The sequence below is a fragment of the Podarcis tiliguerta genome (genome assembly GCF_965153285.1).
Source record: "Podarcis tiliguerta genome assembly, chromosome: 7".
Lineage (NCBI taxonomy): Eukaryota > Metazoa > Chordata > Lepidosauria > Squamata > Lacertidae > Podarcis > Podarcis tiliguerta.
In genome coordinates, this window is record NC_139540.1 from 26039061 (window position 1) to 26060273 (window position 21213).

The 21213-nt window shown below is 41.3% G+C and overlaps 1 protein-coding gene across 7 annotated transcripts in view; it reads left to right on the top strand.

The window, feature by feature from the left end:
* The window catches only part of RUNX1T1 (RUNX1 partner transcriptional co-repressor 1), a 148115-nt gene that overhangs the window by 25262 nt on the left and 101640 nt on the right, over positions 1–21213 (top strand). For 4 of the 7 annotated variants that reach the window (XM_083451126.1, XM_083451125.1, XM_083451128.1 and 1 more), the window contains one exon: positions 3297–3467. The exons of the other annotated variants lie outside the window; for them this stretch is intronic. In XM_083451126.1, the coding sequence (XP_083307252.1) occupies positions 3380–3467 (88 nt within the window). In that variant the 5' untranslated portion in view covers positions 3297–3379. The remainder of the gene's footprint in view (positions 1–3296; positions 3468–21213) is intronic. 7 annotated transcript variants of the gene reach the window in all.

A 21213-nucleotide genomic window follows, 5' to 3' on the forward strand; every position in this document is an offset into this window, starting at 1 on the left:
AATATGTTTACACTGGGCAAATAACATTCACCAGTAAACAAAGGTATTGCTGCTTCAGCCCAGCAAAATGAATTTGAACTAGCACATTGGACTGCATCTCATGTGGAACCAAGAAGACACATTGCTTTATATAGCATTAGATTTCAGGATATCAATATTTTTATTCTCCTCTATCCTGAAGTCCCAGGGCAGAATACTATCATGCCTTCCAGGCCCATCTTTATTTTTAGCTATATTTATTTACTGACTGTCATCTCTGATCTAATTCACTAGACACTGATGTTTTATGGAATATATTTAGGCTGTATTTTTTTTCCTTCAAATGAGCACATGCTTTTGCATGTTTAGGATCTGCTTGGTGCAAGTTTGTATGTTTATTTATTTAGGCTGCCCCATATCTGAAACACTTTTGCATTATAAGAAACACATGTAAGATTGGCTTAATGTGTGAGATACACACATTTTTTGAATTTAAAACTGGGTGAGAATTTGACTTCTAAACCTGAAAGGGAAGGAATAAGAGTTACTCGGGCCTAGAGTCAGCATGGGCAACTGTCAGGGCCCACTGTTGATGCCTTCCCTCCATAAGAAGCCCTCTGCTAGATTAGACAAAGACCCATCTCGTCCAATACTCTGTTCTAGATGCCCCTGGGAAGCTTATATGCCTGGGTTCCCCTTTATCATTTTGATTTCCCTCAAGGCTCAGGAGCCATGCTTTGTTGGGGCATGATGGGGGATTTAACGGCTCCTAGCTGCCTGGTGCTTCTTCAGAGTGCTGTGGATGCTTCTTGCTGCTGTTACTGCCACCTCCAGACCAGCCTGCCATGGTGGTGGATTGTACTTCGCTGAGGTTGCCTTCAGACTGAAGGCTTCCTCTGGCATTCCCTATATGTCTACCTAATGGGCTGTATCCAACTAAGTCCCCTGCTCAGCGCCTGAGGGCCCCAGTCCTGCCACTCAACACCTGGCCTAGGCTGGGGTCTGATGGGCTCTATAAAGAGCTGCTGCCACTGCTGCCACTGGGCAGAGAGGACTCTGGGGTTATTTGTTTTTGTTTTTTGTTTAAACTGCTATTATTTTTTACCTATGTCATTTTAAACTGTGATATTAATGCTGTATTCTTAGTTTTAGATTTTGATTTATGTGGAAATTGTTTCCCGTTTGGTTGTGTATTTTTTTGAAGTGGTTTATTTATTGTTTATGACTTTTGTAATTATGTAAATCTTGTTATGCTGTAAGCCGCCTTGAGCATTGTTTTTTAACTGTGGAAAGGCGGCATACAAATAAAAAATGATGATGGTGATAAGTCAGTGTAGACCATGGGTAGGCAAATCAAGGCCCGGGGGCTGAATCCGGCCCAATTGCCTTCTAAATCTGGCCTGCAGACAGTCTAGGAATCAGCGTGTTTTTACATGCGTAGAATGTGTCCTTTTATTTAAACTGCATCTCTGGGTTATTTGTGGGCCCTGCCTGGTGTTTTTACATGAGCAGAATGTGTGCTTTTATTTAAAATGCATATCTGGGTTATTTGTGGGGCCTGCCTGGTGTTTTTACATGAGCAGAATGTGTGCTTTTATTTAAAATGCATATCTGGGTTATTTGCGGAGCATAGGTATTTGTTCATCTTTATTTTTTCCCCAAAATATAGTCCTGCCCCCCACAAGGTCTGAGGGAAAGTGGACCGGTCCCCTGCTGAAAAAGTTTGCTGACCCCTGGTGTAGATCCACTTATGGTTATGTAACTTTACACATACTTAACTTAAAGCCCATTGGTTTCAGTATGCCTATTTTAGTTATAATGTAGTTATAGAATCACAGAATTGTAGAGTTGGAAGGTATCCCAAGGGTCTTCTGGTCTTCTGGTCCATGACAGAGGGCCATCCGAGTTCTGCTTAAAAACTCCCAAGGTAGTAGAGTGCACAACCTCCTGAGGGAGAATGTTCCTCTGTCAAACAGCTTTTACAAATAGTTGGATGCAATCTATTTCTTAGACCAGGAGTGGAGAACGTTCAGCCCTCCAGATGTTGCTTGAACTACAGTTCCCATCATCCCTGGCCATGCTTGCCAGAGCCAACGGGAGTTGTAGTTCAGCAACAGCTGGAGGGCCATAGCTTCCCCACTCCTGGGTTAGAATGAATGCACAATGCAATGGGAAGTGTCTACTGAAAAGGAATAATTCTGCTGTGCTGCTGCATTGGAAGTGGTTAAATAATTCCACCAGGCCTGATAAAGAGACCCAGCATCATTGCCCTCCCTCAGCAGTTGCTGTCTGGTAGGAGGAAAGTGAAGGGGAGGAATTCGTGTAATAATGCAGCCTTTTCTTTCTGATGGGTGCTTTATTTTCCCTGGCATATTAAGGGTGCCCTGGCACACACGTCAGAATTCCTTGGCTATGGTATGCAAACCATGTTGAAGTAAATGGGATATTAGTACAGCAGCTCTTTGGAAACAGTTGCAGCTACAGAGATGGGCAGTATAATATTTTCAAAGCGGTTTAGAGCATTCAACTAGATTAATTCAGTAGATGTAAATGGGAATATGTTTTATTGTATTTATTTATTATCGTAATAATCAGAAGATCCGTGGGTTGGGGGGGTGTTACAGCAATATAAAATGCAGCACTAACAACAGTTGAAAACTATGTCTTGATGTGATTCATTTTATTTCAATCATGCTTCTTGAATGTGAGCACGAGGAGAAGTTTAAAAATATTTATGAATAAATAAATAATAGCATTATTGACCCCGGACTGGGTATGCTTCTTTTTAGTAGTTTGTGAATCCTGGGAGTTATTGGTAAAAATTCTGACCTTATATAAAACAGCAGGAGGTAATATATGGGGGGGGGGGTAATACCATAGCTCAGTGGTAAAGAACAAGTTTGTATGCAGAAGGTTTGATGCCTGACTTCTTTAGTTAAAAATATTAGATAGTAGCCATAAGAACAATCTCTTCCTGATAATCTGGAGAGCCTGATGGAAATACAATCTGACCTGATACAAGTTACTTTCCTATGAACAATTGACCCAGTTAAGTTTTGATGTTTGACTTGTTTGTAATTCACAGTATATGCATTAGTTTCCCTCCTTCCCTCTGGGAATAATATTTTTTAAAAAAAGAATTGGTTTTAAAATGCAATAATAAAGAAGTTACTTTAGGATTATAGTTACTACTTCTGTTACATATATAGATAGATATAGATATAGATATAGATAGATAGCATGTCAATAAAGGGGCTTTGTGCTTCAAACTGGCTGTGATATGTGCGTGTTTTTTTCCCTTTTGTTGTTGTCAATAGAAAAGATTGATCTCTGGGCTGGTGAACATAATATCTGTCCCAGTCAGAAAAGGAGAGGAAATTAGCAGGACGATTGGTGGAGAATGATATCTGTCAAAAGAAACACTTGGAGAGCACTGAGTTTAGTAATAGGTGACTGCCGGAAAAAAGGGAACTTTGAATTTTGCCAAGGTAAGGAACAGATTTGTAATTAACATGCTATTTATGAGAAAGAAATTAATTTGATTTATTGTGCCTTGTCCCTCTGTAACTGTGCTTTCAATCTTCTCCTTGTTATTCCATGTGCTTCCCATCCCTCCCTTGGAATCTAACCTTGTAGGGCTTTCAGATTTTGGATGGTTATGCATGAAGAACTTGTGGAGAGATGCCCTATTCATATTTATCTCAAAGCATGAAATGCCTAATTTGAGAGGAAGGGAGTAGATTTGTAACACACAAACACACACCCTTCCTGCCCCACCTCCAGCCCATCTTACAGCCACATTTTGGATGTAAAAAATGAAATGTTGTCTGTTTTCATACAATATAATGTGCATAGGCCCAGTGGGTAGGAATCCCACCCTCTCTCTGATTTTGTAGCATCACAGTTGAGAGGCTACCACCATGGGTTGAACTGTGACATTGGTCCCATTGGTACAGAGGAAGGAAGAAAGGGAAGCAATATGCAATTCTTAGCGGAAAAGGTGGATTTTGAAGAGGGATTTGAAAGAAGTAAGGCACAGGGTGTTCTGCGATGTGGTTCTAAGCCTGTGGGGTAGCAAGGAAGAAAGGTCTTTAGAGAAGCAGGAGACAGTTGGCACAACCTTCAGCATAGACTTTATTGCCAACACTATAAAGATCCAACATTGCAAAAGCAGGCACCTGCTTACACGGTGGGGATCCTCTACCTTCTATCTCCCCTGTTGTCCACCCTCCCTCCCACACTCACAATATGCTCCTGGAAGACCCATTGGAACATGTATTGGGTGTGTGCAAGAAAGTCCCATTTCACAAGTGAGTGGGCATCATTGAATGCCATTCAGGGTAAATACAGAGGTGGGGCAGGTACAGCTGAGAGAGGCTGCAAGATAAGGTGCCCCAATCCCATTGCATATATAGATTTGGCAAGCTTTGAGGTACATATGAGTAGTTATTTAATACTTATGTCACAGTCCACTTACCCAGAAACAAATCTAATGAGACCAATGCAGATTAAGAGGCTTAAGGACTGTGGGGCTATGTCCACTTTGCATTTAAGGCTCTTGGTGTGGAGGGTTGGATGATGTTCCTGACAGTATTACAGTATGTGGGTTTATCTGAATGACTGAATATTTCAAGTGAGTCGAAAGGTTAACTATATTTCGAACCTATGTTTTGATCTATACTTACGTGTGTATATAAAGTACAAAGGGTATGTCGATTACAGATGAAAGCCGCAATAGATTCAAATATTTTTGGAGGCAGTCCATGAAAAACTGTAGCTATTTCCTGCCATTCTGATCTCTTCAAGCTATGAACACTATATTTGCTTGTAGCTCTGCCCAGAGTCATTTTTCATGCCTATTTCATATGGGAGCAGCTGTTACTAACACTTCAGCTTACTGGAAGTTTCACCATCTTACTGGAATGCTTTTCAGTTCCCTTGAAACTCCCACAGATGGTTCACCTAATGGGACCTTGTTGCATGTTAGGAACTGTAGGAAACTTACACCCAATCTAACTCGGTATTGTTGGCACTGATTGACAGCGGTTCCAGAAAGAGAATATTTCCCAGCCCTAACCGGATATGCTGGGGACTAAATCTGTGACCTGTGTTCCACCAATGAGCTGTGATTCTTTTCCAAAGTTCATAATCTGCCTCTTCGTTCCATCAAGGTATTTAAAAATACCTAGCGGATGGCGGACATTTTTCATTTTTAGAACGTGTCCTAGCAAACTAGTGCAGCCTTCAGAAAGGCCTGAGAACTTTGAGAACATCTGGTACAGCCCTTTGTGTTTCATGACTCAACCAGACCCGCTGTAAGAAAGTGCTTTTTAAAGTCCCATTTACTTCCGTGGGAGTGTTAAGCACATGCTTTGCTTTTTTCCACCATAATAAATGTGTTTTAAATGAGTACCTCTCATTGGATTATAATAGGTAGTAGATCACTAAGTTCTGAAAGACAGACCAATAAAATCTGAATCCTAAAAGCATCTGCTGATTTCTAAGCATGTGCATTCAGTGTCCAGGTTGAAAATTTGGCCACCGATCTTGAACTGAATTGAAATTTTGTCAAGCAAATTAAGAGGCAGTGCTGTCAGGCACTTTCTGGAGCCCTAATAGCTGCATTGGGGGGGGGGGGAGTCATGTGATAACAATGCACGCAGCAACCTTCTTCCAAGTTCAGTGGAATAGATCCTTTGCGTTTTTAAAAAAGTTGCCCTTTCAAACGGTATGGTTAAGGGTCAGATTTTATCTGCTTGCTAATGAAAAACAGACACAAAGCTAGACTGAAATGTCAGTGTTTCCTCCTACCCCAGCATGAGAGATACCAGTATGTAGCAAAGTTAAATAAGGTGGTCTGTCGATGGTCAAAAAAGTGTTTCTTCTATTTGTTACCAAAGATTGCCATTGGTAAAATACAGGCAGTTGCCACTAATACTGACCTACTGCTCCCAGCACATGTGACTGCAGTCATAAATATCAGTAATAATGCCTTGGGTTGGAAATGGGAAAGGCTTCCACATCTGCTTGTCTGAAGATGACAATAACAAGCAGCCCATATTTGAAGGACCAGGAAGAACTAGGGTAGAATCCCCACCCAACCATGAAGCTCACTAGTTGACCTTGGGCTCAGCGTTCAAACTCCCACCTACCTTACATTGCCCTGAGCACTTTGGAGGGAGGGCCATTTACAAATGTAATACTAACTAATTTGCAAAAGAAGAGGAAGGTGTAAAATACCAGTATAGGCTGTATTATAATAATGGTGCTTAGCAGTGTTATTTTTCTAGAAAAAGGGGTGGCAGAACTCACCACAAACACCTCCCTCATTCTCTTAGAATGGCAATGGCACCCATCTGAGAGGTGCTGGAGTTCCAGTGAGTTCTGGCTGGGGAAAAAGCCATGGTGCTTCATATTAATTACCCGAGTGTCTTGTTTACTACATTTGTTAGCTGCCTTTCCTCCAAAAAAACACAAGGTGGTGTACATGGTTCTCGCCGGCTTTCAGCATCACGCCAACCCTGTGAGGTATCTTAAGCTGATAGGCAGTGTTTGGCCAAGGTCAACAAGTGAGCTTCATGGGTGTGTGGAGATTTGAACATGGCTGCCTCTGGTTCTAGTTCAGTCCTCTAACAGCTACAACGCATTGGCTTTCATTGGTATGTAAATACATTAAATCAAATCAAATAAATATGGGTCAGACAGATTTAGTATCCAAAAGCTGTAATTTGCAGAGCTGCAAACTACCTAAACATACTGGCAAATTTGTTAGGAAGGGAAATAAATACATCTGCAAGATATCCAAAATAGGACCCAAAATGCAACCAGCCAGGCAGCCATAGTTGAGTTGTGGCATATGCTAATAGGCGTATGGAATTCTAATTACACAGCAAGAAACAGGGAATATGCCCTTAGAGGGAGAGAGTATCTACATCCTGCCAATTTGCTCACTTCTACACCTTCCCTTCCATAATGTGGAATAAGGTGAAAATATGTTAAGTGAGCTAGGACCTGAGAGACAAAGTTTAGAAGCCGCAGCATCACCTTGGGCCAGTGATTGTCTCTCATCCTAATCTACCTCACAGGATTGTTGAGGATAATGGTGGAGGGACGAAAGTGCAGTTATTAATCCCCCATCATTTCTTTAACAAAGTGAAGCTTTCCTAATCTTAACAGTCAGATTACCGGTAATCAAAATATAAGGCATCCATTTGCTAGAATGCATTAAGATAATATTTAGAAAGCAACCAGCCCTCTCCCACAAAAATTTTATTCTTCCTTACCTTAAACCATTATTCTGAGAGCCAGCCCACATAGAAGGGGCTTACAGTGCTTTATTTAGTTAGCACCTATGGTAAATAAATACCAGTTGCTTCTTGGTGTATCCATGATATCATCCAGCCCTTCTTTGATCTGACATCCAATTGCGCACACTGAAAAGGTTCAGTGTTAATCCTATGCAAAGAAAATTCACCATGTTTACTGCCCATAGGAGTCTTTGGAAATTATATCTGTTCTGACTACTGGAGGTAATAATCTCTCCTTTGTTTTCTGAGCTTTAAAGCAGATCCTGTCCCCATACTTTTGTTGAGTTTAGTGTACATTCCTAGATTCTTTTTCCTTAAGCCTTGATTCCTTACTACTTCTGTTATCAAGGAGTCATTTCTTTGTTGTGTGACTACTGTTGAAAGATTGTTTATCCATAAGAGACGTTTAAGGGTATTTTGGGGTGTTTAGATATGGAATTGTCATCAGCTCTCCTATAGCTAGAATTCTCTCCCCCCCCAATCATGTGAGAAATGATTGTGGCTTTCTGGCATTATGTTAATTGTTGGTGTGAGTTACATTAACGAATCACCAAAATGGATGATGAAAAAATAAACATGCAGGTTATTTTGCATGTTGAAAGAAAAGCAGTATTTTTAGGGTAGTTCACACACTATACATTCAACCCTGCTGAAGCTCAACACTTTTAAATGCAATAGATTTCCATGGGAGAGATATATGGGTACATAGGTGTTTGACTCCACACTGAAACCAGTGGGACTTAAAAGCACTTAACTTTGGCAACATGTTTATCTCTGTTCAGTGTTTCTTGGGTGTATGAATCTCCCTTATCTCTTTTCTTCCTCATTCCTTCCCTGATTCCCCTGACTATATATTCAGACTGAAGAAGAAGAAAAAACTACTGCAAACTAGTCTGCACAGTTCAGCTGAAATGGTAGACAAGCCTTCTTCAACCTAGTACCATCTTGATAGTTTGGACTCTATCTGTCTTCAGGCTGGCCTGTGGTCACGGCTGATGGGAATTGTAGCATACAAGGCTGGCAAATGCTGTGATAGACTATGGATTAACAAGAACCAGTAGTCAATGAAAGAACTGGAGTGTGCAGGGGGAGTAACAAGAAGAGAGCTTATAAGCCCAACGGCTTGTCCATGTAACAACAAACCATGGTTTGGTGTTACATCTGAACTGAATCATATTGTGCATACTCCCTGTTGGTGTGCTCTTTGTTTATTTCAGGTGCATCCCACTATTATTTTTGGAAGCTCCGAGTTTGGATAGCATTGTGTTGAAGTATTGAACAGTTTAACATCAAAAATATAAAAGCATTTTAGAGACATTTGTCTAATTAACAGCTACAGGAATGTATAGAAAATTAGAAGTTCTGTGCACAATTGATTTTTGGCTCACAAAGAACACATTTTGTCTGAGTAAGCCAGGTTGATTTGGAACAATTAAGAGAGGTGACCATTCTGTTCAGTTTCCTGTTTGAGCCTATAAGAAAATGCTGGGCAGGATTCCAGATTTAGAAAAACAACAAAATAGTATAAAGACGATGTAAAATGTAGGCGAAATTGCAGAGGAAGAAAATAATTCCATTTGGAAAGCAATTACCTTGGAAAGGGCAAAGGAGAGTCAATAAAAAAACTGGAAAAGTTTTCACTATCTGTTACTCTGTTATAACAAATCTTGATTTTACTTTGACCTCTTAATTGCTTTAGAGTTTAAAGTAAGTTAAAAGAGTATCAACAATCTCTTTAAACATATCCCCTTACAGGAATTAACTTGAGCTTCTTCCATGCACGTGTCCAATGTGTGGAAGGGACAGCTGAACCAGGAAGGAGTTGCAAAATCTGCTAGCACACCCTTGAATATTTTTTTTAATTTATTTTCATTAAATTTGTATACCACCCATCATCCTCACATCTCAGGGTGGTTCACAACATAAAAATACAATATAAAAGCAAAAAACAAACAAAAAACCCACAAGCCATTAACCCCTCCCCACACCCTCCCTAGAACACATTTTAAGGCGGCTGTTGTTGTTTAGTCGTTTAGTCATGTCCAACTCTTCGTGACCCCATGGACCAGAGCATGCCAGGCACTCCTGTCTTCCACTGCCTCCCACAGTTTGGTCAAACTCATTTTTAAAGGGGGGGGGGGTATAAGATGTTAATTAGCCAAAGGCCTGGTTGAAGAGGAATGTTTTTGCCTGGTGCCTAAAGGTGCACAATGAAGGTATCAGCCAAACCTCATTAAGAGGAGCATCCCACAAATTCTACAAATGCTGATTGATGCCCCTGCTGACTATCCCCCTGGTGGCCCTGTGGTTTGCCATCATTCTTAGAGGGTCTCCACACAAATGGGATCCACATGGCTAGTGGGTGTGATCCTAAAAATAAGAACACAAAGCCAATGGCTTATCTACTCCACATCACAATGGCCAAAAAGATGCCTATGGGAAGTCCACAAGTGGAGCCTTAATGTGATAGTACTCTTCTCACTTGTGGTTTCCAGCCAGTGGTATTCAAAGGCATGCTCCTTCCCACAGTGGAGGTCAAATACAGCCATTGTAGCTAGCAGCCAGTGATAGCCTTAACGTCCATGCATTTCTCTAATCTTCTTTTAAAGTCATCCAAGCTGGTGGCTATCCCTACCTCTTGTGGCAGCTGATGTGGCACAAGCAGATGCTTCTGAATAGCAAACTACAACATACATTAATTGCATGGTTGCAATTAAAAAGCAGTAGCTGTGGGGGAGATCAGAATTGGGACCATGAGGAGGGGGGCTTAAACTTCCTTCCCAACTAAAATAGCCTCCGCTAAACTATTTGTCCCAGGAAGAAAACTGCTAGGAGTTGGTGGTGGTGGGTTTTTGTTGTTGGGACAATGATGGAACGATGGAAGGAGAGCTTAAATACAGCTCGCTGCAACCCCAATCATTTGCTTCAGTCATGCATTTAATGTGGCTCTTGGTTTCTCTCTTTGAGGCTGTGAATTTGTTCCTTCTGTTATCAACATTGTTGTGGGCAAGGAAGCCCAGACATTGTTAGAAACAGTTGCTTCTTATTATGTACAATCTCTCCCAGGATGTTGTGTGACTGCAGTGGTCTATCCAAAAATAAATAAATAAGTAAAATAAAATAAAAGGAAGCATGACTCCCTTTGGTACATAAGAGGCAACTGGCTTTAGAGGTTATTGATTAAAGCCAAGTAGGGAATTCCCTTGCCTTCTCTCCTTGCATTTGCTTACAGATAACTGTGCTTATTGTATGATTTTGAACATCCAACTTTATGAGAAGCCCTTTTATTGTTGAAGATAATGTGCTGTAATGGAAATCCCAGTGTTGACACAGTTACTTGTCCTGTGAAGGTGAAAAGAAAGCTTCTAATTATCCAAGTGCTCTTTTTCAACTTCTTACCTAGCTGGCTGATCTTTTTGTGTTTTGAATGAGCAGGTACATACCCTCCCCCATGACAATGCACCACATGAAGGCCATAATAATCCAGGCTTGAGCCATACAAATCTTCCCCCTGCACATGGAGGCCACAAGCATCAGGATCTGACCTGATTAATGCAGTTCTTCCCCTTCTGTAAAAAGGAAGGGAAGGTGGCACACATTGGGCCCTCACAGGCTAATAATAATAACAACAATTTTATTTACACCCTGGCTGAGACCAGGCTCAGGGAGGCTAACACCAAACAGATAACACATTAAAAACACAAAATCAAACAATTAGTTTAAAATACAATTCAAATCACATTTAAAATCAAAATTAAATTAAGTGAGAACCCATGAATCATAACCATAGGGGTTAGGAATTAAAAGAATTTGCATAGAAAGACTGTGACGCAGGCCACATAAGGTTCACAGTTGTCTTCTGCCAACACAATGGAATCAAGGTAAGATGGGCCTCAGCTGGCTTATGAGGTTGTTAGTACAGTACCATTGGGTAAGAATGGCTGCCTCAACCATTCCTTTGTTAGGCAGATTTGCTGGTTGCTGCTATTTCATCAGTGGGGCTAACAGGAAATGGCTTCCTCATAGGTGGAATCTCTTTACATACCCTCCATCATTTCTGCGATAAAAATAGGGACACCCTCTTCCATACCCTCCAACATTTCTCCAATTTAAAATAGGGACATCCAGTGCTATTTTTCTAGAAAAATAGGTGCCAGAACTCACCATAAACGCCTCCTTTGTTCCCTTATAATGGCAATGGTGCCTACCTGAGAGGTGCTGGAACAGAGTTCTGGTGAGTTCCAGCTGAAAAAAGCCCTGGTGACATCCTATTCCATACCCTCCAACATTTATCTGATGAAAATAAGGACATACTAAGGAAAAGTGGGACATTCCAGGATCAAATCAGGAACCAGGATGGCTTCTGTAAATCTGGGACTATCCCTGGAAAATAGGGACACTTGGAGGGTCTGTCTGTCTTTGTAGAAGATCCCTTCTAGATGAGGGAAAGGAGAGAAGGGATAGAGGGACATTAGGAGAATTAGAAGCAGAAAGAATGGGCTTCTAGGTGAAACAAGTGTGCAGCTGCCTTGAAGGAGCACTTGTTTGCCTCTCCTCATGTTCTGCTTGTATATTTGTAAATAAAGCAAATATGACAAAGACTCTGTAACTCTCCAGTCCTCTCCTATCCACAGGAAACTAAACTCGGCAACACCATCTCTGGAACATCACACCACTTGGGGAAGTGGGGTGCATTTAACAATAGATATTGAATACAATGAAACCTGTCTTTAGAACATTTGTAGCTCTCATTACCAATAAATGAGATATGTGGCGGGTGAGCGTTGTAACTTTTAAAACAAAACATATTTTAATTCAGCCTAAAATTTATCTTTTTAGAGGGATTCTTGTGTGTGTGACAGAGAGAAAGAGCATTTTCTGTTTGGTAATCTACTAAGGGTCTGATAACATTAATGGGCTTTGCCTCACACAGAGTTCTGAGTATATTGTACCACTGCTCGCTGATCCCAGGTCAGTGTGATGCGTGAAATCAATTTATTTGAATCTCTTTGCCTCTATAGGAATTTGGCAGCATGCCAGTTGTTTTCATTTAATGTTCTTTGTGTTGAACACAGACAAGCAAGCTTGCTTTTGTAGTCTTCCCTCTCTCTTGTCTTTCAGCCCATGTTCCCTTCTGCAGATTCTTGAGACAAAGGATAATACGTTACTTAGCTTTTTATTTTTTATTTTAAAAGCACCCTATTTTGTTTCAGATGGCATCTTAAACAGGAAATTAGGTCAATTGCAAAGCTGTCCCTGTGTTTGCTTCGACATTGCTTTGCAAGTCATATGTTGCGTTTCAAAGCATTCAGAAGTTGTTAGTGTTGTGGGTGAGGGTGAAGCTGAATTTTTAAAAAATCTTGAGCGGCAGAGGGAAATTGAACAAAGGGAGAGAAAACTCTACAGTACCATCATAGCTGACTTCCTATTCTTTCTCCAGTAACAAGAAGGCTTGCGATACAGTATCAGAATGTTAGTTTTGCAATACTTCTTACAGAGGCAGGTGTTTTGCAGAAAGCCATTATGACATCCATTGATGTTAATTCATTGCTTACTTATTAGATACATAATATACAACCTACCCCAGGTTGCTTCAATAGCTGGCAACATTTTGCAGAATGTCTAGCAAAGAACAATCATCCTTGCTTCTCTACCTCCACCCCAATTTCTTTTTAAACAAAAGATTGTAAGGCTGCGTACACAGTGCAAGTCATTGCACTTAAATATGAGAAAACATGCTACTTGAAAAATTGGCTATTTCTTTAAGAGACTTGTTTCAAGGAGGGTGGAAGGGGGCAGGGAGGAAGAAGGAGCACATTGAGAAGATTCTGTTGATGCTCCAGGCAGTTCTTGCGGAAGTTGATATGCAGAACTATGGAGCCACACCACCGGGGTCAGGCTCGTACCATCAGACCCTGCTTCCTTGTTTAATTACCTGAAGAGCAAAACATCCAATCTGGAAGTGTGTGAAAGTCCAGTATCTCTAGCTGCAGTTTGCTGCTCTGACATCCTGCAAAGCCAACCCTGTCTGTCCACAAACGTCAGGGCCGGTTCCTGACAGTCGGCTATCTCTGCCCGGCCTGGGTTCCTTTCATTCAGGAGGTATTGTGTACAAGAGGGTTTGGTCAGGAATGTGAGGTTCCTGCCGGTGCTGTTCTCTCCCACTCCTGACAACGCTGGCATAAAGGCTGGGGATTTTTTTTTCCCCTTTCAAAAAAAAAAAAAGGGGGGGGGAAAGGTGGCTGTTTTTTATTTCCCTTTATAAAACTGGCATTGATGTATTGTTCACTTACATGTTAACTGGCCTGCTTCTGGGACTGAAGTGTTCCATTTTGGTTTAGATAATCTTATGTTGATCTTTCTGTGAACTTTCTAAAGGAAATAATTTGGTGGTGGTGGATAAAATAAAAGTTAAAATCATCTATAAACTGGCTAGTTTGCACTGGATTACGTGGTTCAGGGTGTGAGAGCAGGTTTTCTCTTGAAAGAGAGGACTGGGAAATCTCAGTAACTTACCAACAAAATACAAATAAGCTTACATAAGGGGTCTATCACCTGCCTTCCATGAAGAAAATCCCAAGCTAAATATTTGGCATAACCAGGTACAGCTGGAAGAGTCACAGAATTATATACCGTATTTTTCGCTCTATAGGACGCACCGGACCACAAGACGCACCTAGTTTTTAGAGGGGGAAATCAAGAAAAAAAATATTATTCCCCTCAGAGCAAAGAAGCCAAGACAGTGAGCGGGATCCATCCCGCTGGCTGTCTTGGCTTCCTCTTTAGCCACGCACAGCTCCTCCGGCCGGGAGAGGCTGTGTGAGGCTATGGCAGAAGCCAAGACAGCCAGTGGGACGGAAAGCCTGCAAGAGCCACGTGGAGCTTGTATGTGGCTCTAGGGGGCTTTTCCTGCCTGCCTCCCCCTGCATTCGCTCCATAAGATGCACACACATTTTCCCTTACCTTTTACGAGGGAAAAAGTGCGTCTTATGGAGTGAAAAATACGGTAGTTGGAAGGGACCACGTATGTCATTTATCATTATCATCATCATGATTATTATTGAATTTATATACCACCCTATACCTGTAGGTCTCAGGGCGGCTCACAGAATAAAATCAGAATATAAAACCACAAAATACATATTAAAAATAAAAACAGCAACAGCCCAATCATACCCCCACACACCCCATCACACATTTTAAAAGGGCATAGGATGTCAATCAAATCAACCACAGGCCTGGTTATAAAGGACCATTTTTGCCTGGTTCCTAAAGGTGTATAATGAAGGCCCCAGGCAAACTTCTCTGGGGAGAGCATTCCACAGATGAGGAGCCACTGCAGAAAAGGCCCACTGCAATGCAGGAATATTTTTGCCCAATGTGGGGCTTGAACCCATAGGCCTGAGATTAAGAGTCTCATGCTCTACCTACTGAGCTATGCCTGAAACCCTGGAGAGCCACTGCCACTCAGTGTAGACCATACTGAGCTAGATGGATTAATGGCCTAATTCAGTTTAAGGCTGTTCTTATGTTTCTATGGATAGCAAGTAGTGTATTAGATCAGCATGGAAAAAAAATTGTGTGTGCATGAAAACGACTGTAAACATCTGTTCAACCTTTAAATAAGTGTGGTACATATATGAGCTATATTAAGGATGCTTCCACACTAGTGCTTATTGTGGAGTAGGTCATCCTCATACATGCAAGTCTTTTGCAATGTCCACATGCATCACTGTCCCCAAAATTACAGCCCATATATCCCTCCCTACATTTGATCCAGATTTACCAGGTTCAGATTTCTGGGGAAATCCAGTAAGCTTTTTGTTTAAAAACATCCTGTTCCAGTGCCCCATTTGCAACATCTCAATGATCCATTTCCAGTATTAAGCATCAACCTAGAAGCACCCGAACACTGTCCAGTTCTTGGGGCCGTGTTCAAGAAACTTTTTAAAGAGTTCTTAGTAGAAAGAGGGTGGTGGATACAGGGGAATTCTTCAGGAATTTTTATCAGAGATACAAAAGGTGATGGGAACTAGGATGAAAGATAGGGAGGGGGAAGTTGGTAGAAATTAGTCTGGAGAAGGTTTTGGGTCCACCAGGAGCTGAGGAAGGGGACTGGAGAAAGTTGCTTTTAGTGACAGTCAAGGTGGCAGTCAAGGAAAGAAGCAAAAATACAGAGTGGGGGATTTTCAGACTATTTGAAAGAGAGGAGTTGAAAGAAGGTGCCATGAGATGGACTCCCACAGTATTAGTAGAAATGATAAGAGTTTCGAGACAGAGTGCCCTCAGCCAGGGAATTGGTCCTAATACCAGAACCACACAGAAGAACAGGAGGAGTTTGGATTTGATATCCCGCTTTATCACTACCCTAAGTAGTCTCAAAGCGGCTAACATTCTCCTTTCCCTTCCTCCCCCACAACAAACACTCTGTGAGGTGAGTGGGGCTGAGAGACTTCAGAGAAGTGTGACTAGCCCAAGGTCACCCAGCGGCTGCATGTGGAGGAGCGGGGAAGCGAACCTGGTTCACCAGATTACGAGTCTACCGCTCTTAACCACTACAGCACACTGGCTCTCTCTCACAGAAGTTTGTGAATTATTCTTTGCCAAGGCTGGACATTTTTTTAAAAAATTAAAGCTGGAATTTGGGATTGTGCTAGATCCATGTTCCTTAATTATAGGCCACACAATCCTTGACCAGCTTCTTTATCTATAGTGTCTTAAAGCATAAGTGTACCGGTACTTCCCAATTGCTATTGATTTCTTTCCAGCCAAAATGTGTTCCTGAGCCCACCTTAACATCTTCAGCCCTTGTTCTTTACCAGTGCTGATGCTTCTTAGCACCACACACTGCTGTGCTGCTTCTAAACTAGGCTTCCAAAGTGCTTCACTTTGCCCTTGCAACATCAATTGAGTAATAGGAGAAGTCCAGGACCACACAGGAGAAATTCACAATAAGAAGAGTAACGGCATGCCAGCATCAGTCCTTAAGAAGCTGGTTTAGCACTGGACTCACTTAGAAACATAGAATTGTAGAGTTGGGAGGAACCACGAGAGCCATCAACTCAAACCTCCTGCAATGCAGGAATCTTTTGCCCAACGTAGGGCTTGAACCCACAACTCTAAGGTTAGGAGTCTTACACCCTACCGACTGAGCTATCCCAGCATATGAGGAAGATCTGCAGCAGGGGCTCCACCCATGTGGTTCTGGGTTTCTCGCATTACCTGAAAGTGTGGGGAGGATTAGTGTTGCAGCAACAGCTGGAGTGCCAAGGTGATGTAGGAACCTGTGCTAAATGGGCACCATGCATTCATAGCCAAGCTGCAAAACTGCTCTTTCACCCCTTAAATTGATCATTGTGAGTTTTGTGGAGAGGAGCCAGTTGTTTTTGTAATGTAAGCAGGTAATTAAAAAGTGTATCCCTTGCGTAAGACCTGGGAGTTTGGCTGTTACAACTGAAGGATTTAAGTCAAAAAATATCACACCAAATATGCGGGGAACACAGCAAACTCGGATAGTCAAGGTATTTGGGTAATGTTGAGGTAGATTACGAGGGTTCTGCTGTGTGGCAAATAAGTCAACTACACTTTACAAAGAAAAGGAGGAAGAAACTGCAGGGAAGGGGAGAGCTCCCACCCCCACTCTGGTGATCTGAATTTATGTTGAGAATTCTGTAGTGTTGCATATTTGCTCCACCTGGTGGATCTTGCGAAAAGTATCTTAATCCCTGTTAATGATAAGTGATCACATTTGGAGCTCAAGCATATTAGCCATTTGTATTAATAAGGGCACTGTAAAATGCATTTTTGTTTTCAGAAAAAGCGAAAACATTAGATAGTTTTGCTTGCCCACACTCGGTCATTGCATTCATCTTTATGAAAGCGTAGCATTTCCAACCAATTAATGATAACAGTTTACCCCCAGTCTCATCTAAAGATTAGCAATTAAATTGTTGGAATGTATGGCTTTTTGAGGTTATGCGTGGTCATTTAAGGTTGCCTTCCCCGCTCCCTTGCAAGCAGACAATAATTAATGAGCTCTCCTGATAAGAAACAGCAATGCGGTCACAAGGAGTGCAGAGGTGGTCTGAAAATCTGTGTCATTAGCCTACCTTGCAAACATTGTTTTACTCGCAATTCTGCAGGACCTGGTTATCCTTCAGTCTCCCTAATTTTTCTCCCACCGTTATTTCCCTGCTCCCCCTCCTAAATTATACATTGTTCCCCAACAGAAGGTGCAGTTTAGAAAACAGTATCTCCATATGCGAGGGATTTTGAGACCTTTTTTTTTTTATTGTCTTTAAAAATGTCATTCACAGTCCTCATTAGCATTTATTGTTGCAAGTGCAGAAGCAGAAAATGTGAAATTGGTATGTCATGAATAGCTCCACAGAGCTCTGGAGCCCTGAAATGTTGCCTGCAGTGTGGTGTGGGGAAGACATTGAGAGCAAGCTGTCCAGATGGCTGCCAGCGCCGAGCAAAGCTGCAGGTTTTTGTCTCTGGTGCCGAGAGGAGGGAAAGTTCACTGGAGCATACGCTATCACCCCTTGCATTTTAACAAAACTAACTCGCTATCTGTCAAAACGGGGAGGTGGTGACACTGGAACAAAACAAAACAAAAGTTCTCAGTGGTAATGTTGCAATCTCCCATTAAAGGCTGAAAGAATGTCACAAATATCAAAATGTTTCTAAGAGGAAAAAGGGAATGTGTAATATTTATATAAAGGCAGAATTTCCTAATTAGACCTGATGATGCATCCTTACGTTGGTAGGTTTCCCCTGAAATGGGTATTCTTCATACAGGGGGGGGAAATGGATGAGGAAGCTTAGTTTTAATAGCACTTTAAGTCAAAATATAGGAGATTAAAGTCACTTGGGGGCTCTGTTAGTATCCCAAACTTGATCTAGCTTTGAGGCAATGGATATTAGAATTTGCTGGTTATTGGAATGTATATTTTGTCAGACTTTACAATATTGCATACAATATTCTGTATAGTGCAAAGTAAAATTTGTGACCCATGGCCAACTCTGTAGCAGTAGTTCTTGCTGCTGTTTAGAGGCACAAGTTCCTTGGTATGCTTGATCGCGTTTAATTTTCAGACTGGTGTACAAACTTTATTGCGTATCCCCTTTCAGAATGCAGCCCATTGTTGTTCTCATTTTACAGGTGGGAAACTGAGATGCCACCAAACGCTTAAAAATAGGCTTCCCAGATAGTATAACTTTGGCCCACAGTGTATGAATAGGGGTGGTATTATTATTGCTCTTTTTCTTCCACAGGAAATGTTATGAGCACCTATGATGTGAGGCCCAACTGAATTTCTCCAAGTTCACAGTATTTTTGCATTTGGCTCATATTCCTGTTAGCACTTGGTGTACCAGACCACTCCTGATCCGATAGCTCAAATGATGGCCTGCCTAGTTGATTCTTTTATTAAACATGTGCGTTGATTTTAACTTAATCTCAGTTCTATAGTTTTAGGACTGTTTCTCACACATTACAATCAGCCAACCCAGGATTGCCATCATGTCTACACTTGACAGAGCCAAATCCAGTTCTATCTTCATCTCTTGGGTCAAGACATTTTGCTGACTAAGACACAGCAGCAAGTACTACCCCCCACCCTAGCTGAAGTGCATAGTCTTAGCAACTTATATGGGCATCTGAGGCTGAAAATCCCACAGGTGCCTCTCTTCCTTGACAGGAAAATACAGCAACAATAAATTAAATAGTTTACAATGGGCTGACTTTCCAAAACAAATATCCCAAATCAGCTGCTTGAGGTTACTGTCTCATTTTACTTAATGTCAGCCATGGTATCTGTTCACATGTTTACACACAAGTGTTTGTTGTAATCATATTTTACCTTTTTTAGACATACACTTAAGACTGTTCATAGGCACACATCTAGAAATAAGGTTTTGTGAGTACACCCTGGATCTTACCCCAACATGCACTCATGAGTTGACAAACTAAATGCAACTTCTCTTTCACACAAACACACACACACAATTCTCTAATGTAAATGTGTAAACAGTTTCCCTCTCTTCATTTCACTCAGCTATAGGATCTAAAATCCCATTGTAGCTATTTTAAGAAGCAGAGTAAGCCTTGCCAATAAGGAAGTGTGTAGGGAAAACTCTTGGCATTATCTGGTGAGTATTTTTTTAAAATGTGCACATTCAAAGCTGAAATAATGTGTCACTAGTATTCTAGCAATGTTTCTGAGGAAAGATAGGGTTGTTGTTGTTTTTTAAAAAAAGGTTTAGTGTGGTTATTGTGTCATGGCAGTGCTAAAAAGAAAAATCAATTATTTGTGTGGCTGATCTCTGCTGGAACATTGCTGTATTACCTTAATCCAGATGCAGTATTTTAATACAAGTCCTTGCAGTAAGAGAACACAGATTTCTCTTTTGTAAAAAACCAAACCAAACAAAAAAATCCCAAAACTGTGACATGTAAATTTAATTCTCATCTTACTGTTTCGGATTATTATTATTTTAAGCGCAAGGAAAGTGACATAAATGTATTAGAGAAATACTGTAGAGCAGCTGTATGAAATTAATACATGTATTCATGTGGTAGTGTGTTTACTGTACATCACGTTGACAGTCTATTGAATAAAGTTAGGAAGGCATCCAAATAGAATCTCCCCACAAAAAACTCAACAGCTCATGTATTAGGTGGGTTTGCCTTGTCAGTAAGATTCCTTGTGAAAACACTAACGGCTTCCAGCTGGGTGGAAAATCAAATCTTTGGGGTCTGACAAACTTAGCAGATCAGAATTTGAAAGCCCGGCTAATGCTCTATTTTTACTTGCCGTTCACCCATAAAAGATTATTTTTCAATATGTCAGCCTCATTTGGTGGCCGGTGGCCTGAGATTGAAAGTGGAAAAACAAGTGAGGAAATCTGGACATTATTGAGTTCGCCCTTTCTAACTGGTATGGCACTTTGTGGAATAGCCTTGCCTGGAGATGTGGGGGTGTCCGAATGACCATTCATCAACGCTCGTTGCCTGATCATTGAGTGCCTTCTCATTCAGTTTATCAAGCCTTGCACATAAAAAGTCAGAATAAGCGTTATTCAGCTTTGTTAACGCCAAGTAGGAGTAAAATGCTCCATTTGAACCCATTTTGCCCTTGGTTTTTCACTTTGTTAATGCAGTCCTGCTTAAATGAGTGCTTTTATTGGGTCAGTTAGAATATCTGAAACTATTAATTGTCCTGAACTGAATAGCTGGTGGCAGGCCAGAACAGATGGGGTAGAAAACTATTTGGTTGGGTGTATTGCTTTCAATTAGGATCAATGAGGTTTCAATGCCTTTGAATTAACTCACTTAATACCAACTGTGTGAAGTCACAGTGTATCACAACAGTCTGCGAGGAGGGGAGAGGGGAAGTTGCAGAGGCCTGCAGAAAAGCTTTGAGTCAATTTCTTCCTCCGCTGCTAACAAAGAGCTTTCATTAGCTGCATAGGCAGTTGAGAGGACTTTAGTCCCTGTTGGTAAGTCAGGTGTAAGCAAGAGAAAAATGCCTGCTTCAGAGCTGGAGACTGCTATCCTGGACCTGCACACTGTTTATTATGCTTGCATGTCCCATTAATTTCACTGCACATGATTGCGCATAGGGTTACAGGCCTAATGCTCTGGCGTATGAGAACATTTCCCCCCTATGGGTAATGTGATGGAATAACAACTATCTAAAGTCCAAAATAAATCTAATTTTGCAAATGGATATTTTTTGGAGGGGTAGGGTGGAGGCCTGGAGACAGCCTTGGCTGTGGGGAGTCATATGGGATCATTTGACTTTATTTTGTAAGCAGTTTGACGATCTGCAGGATAATTCACTGGCTAAATATACACAAGATAATAACCTTTTATAAGATAACCTCAAGCCTGTTGTGTTGTCTCTGGCATATAATCCTTGTA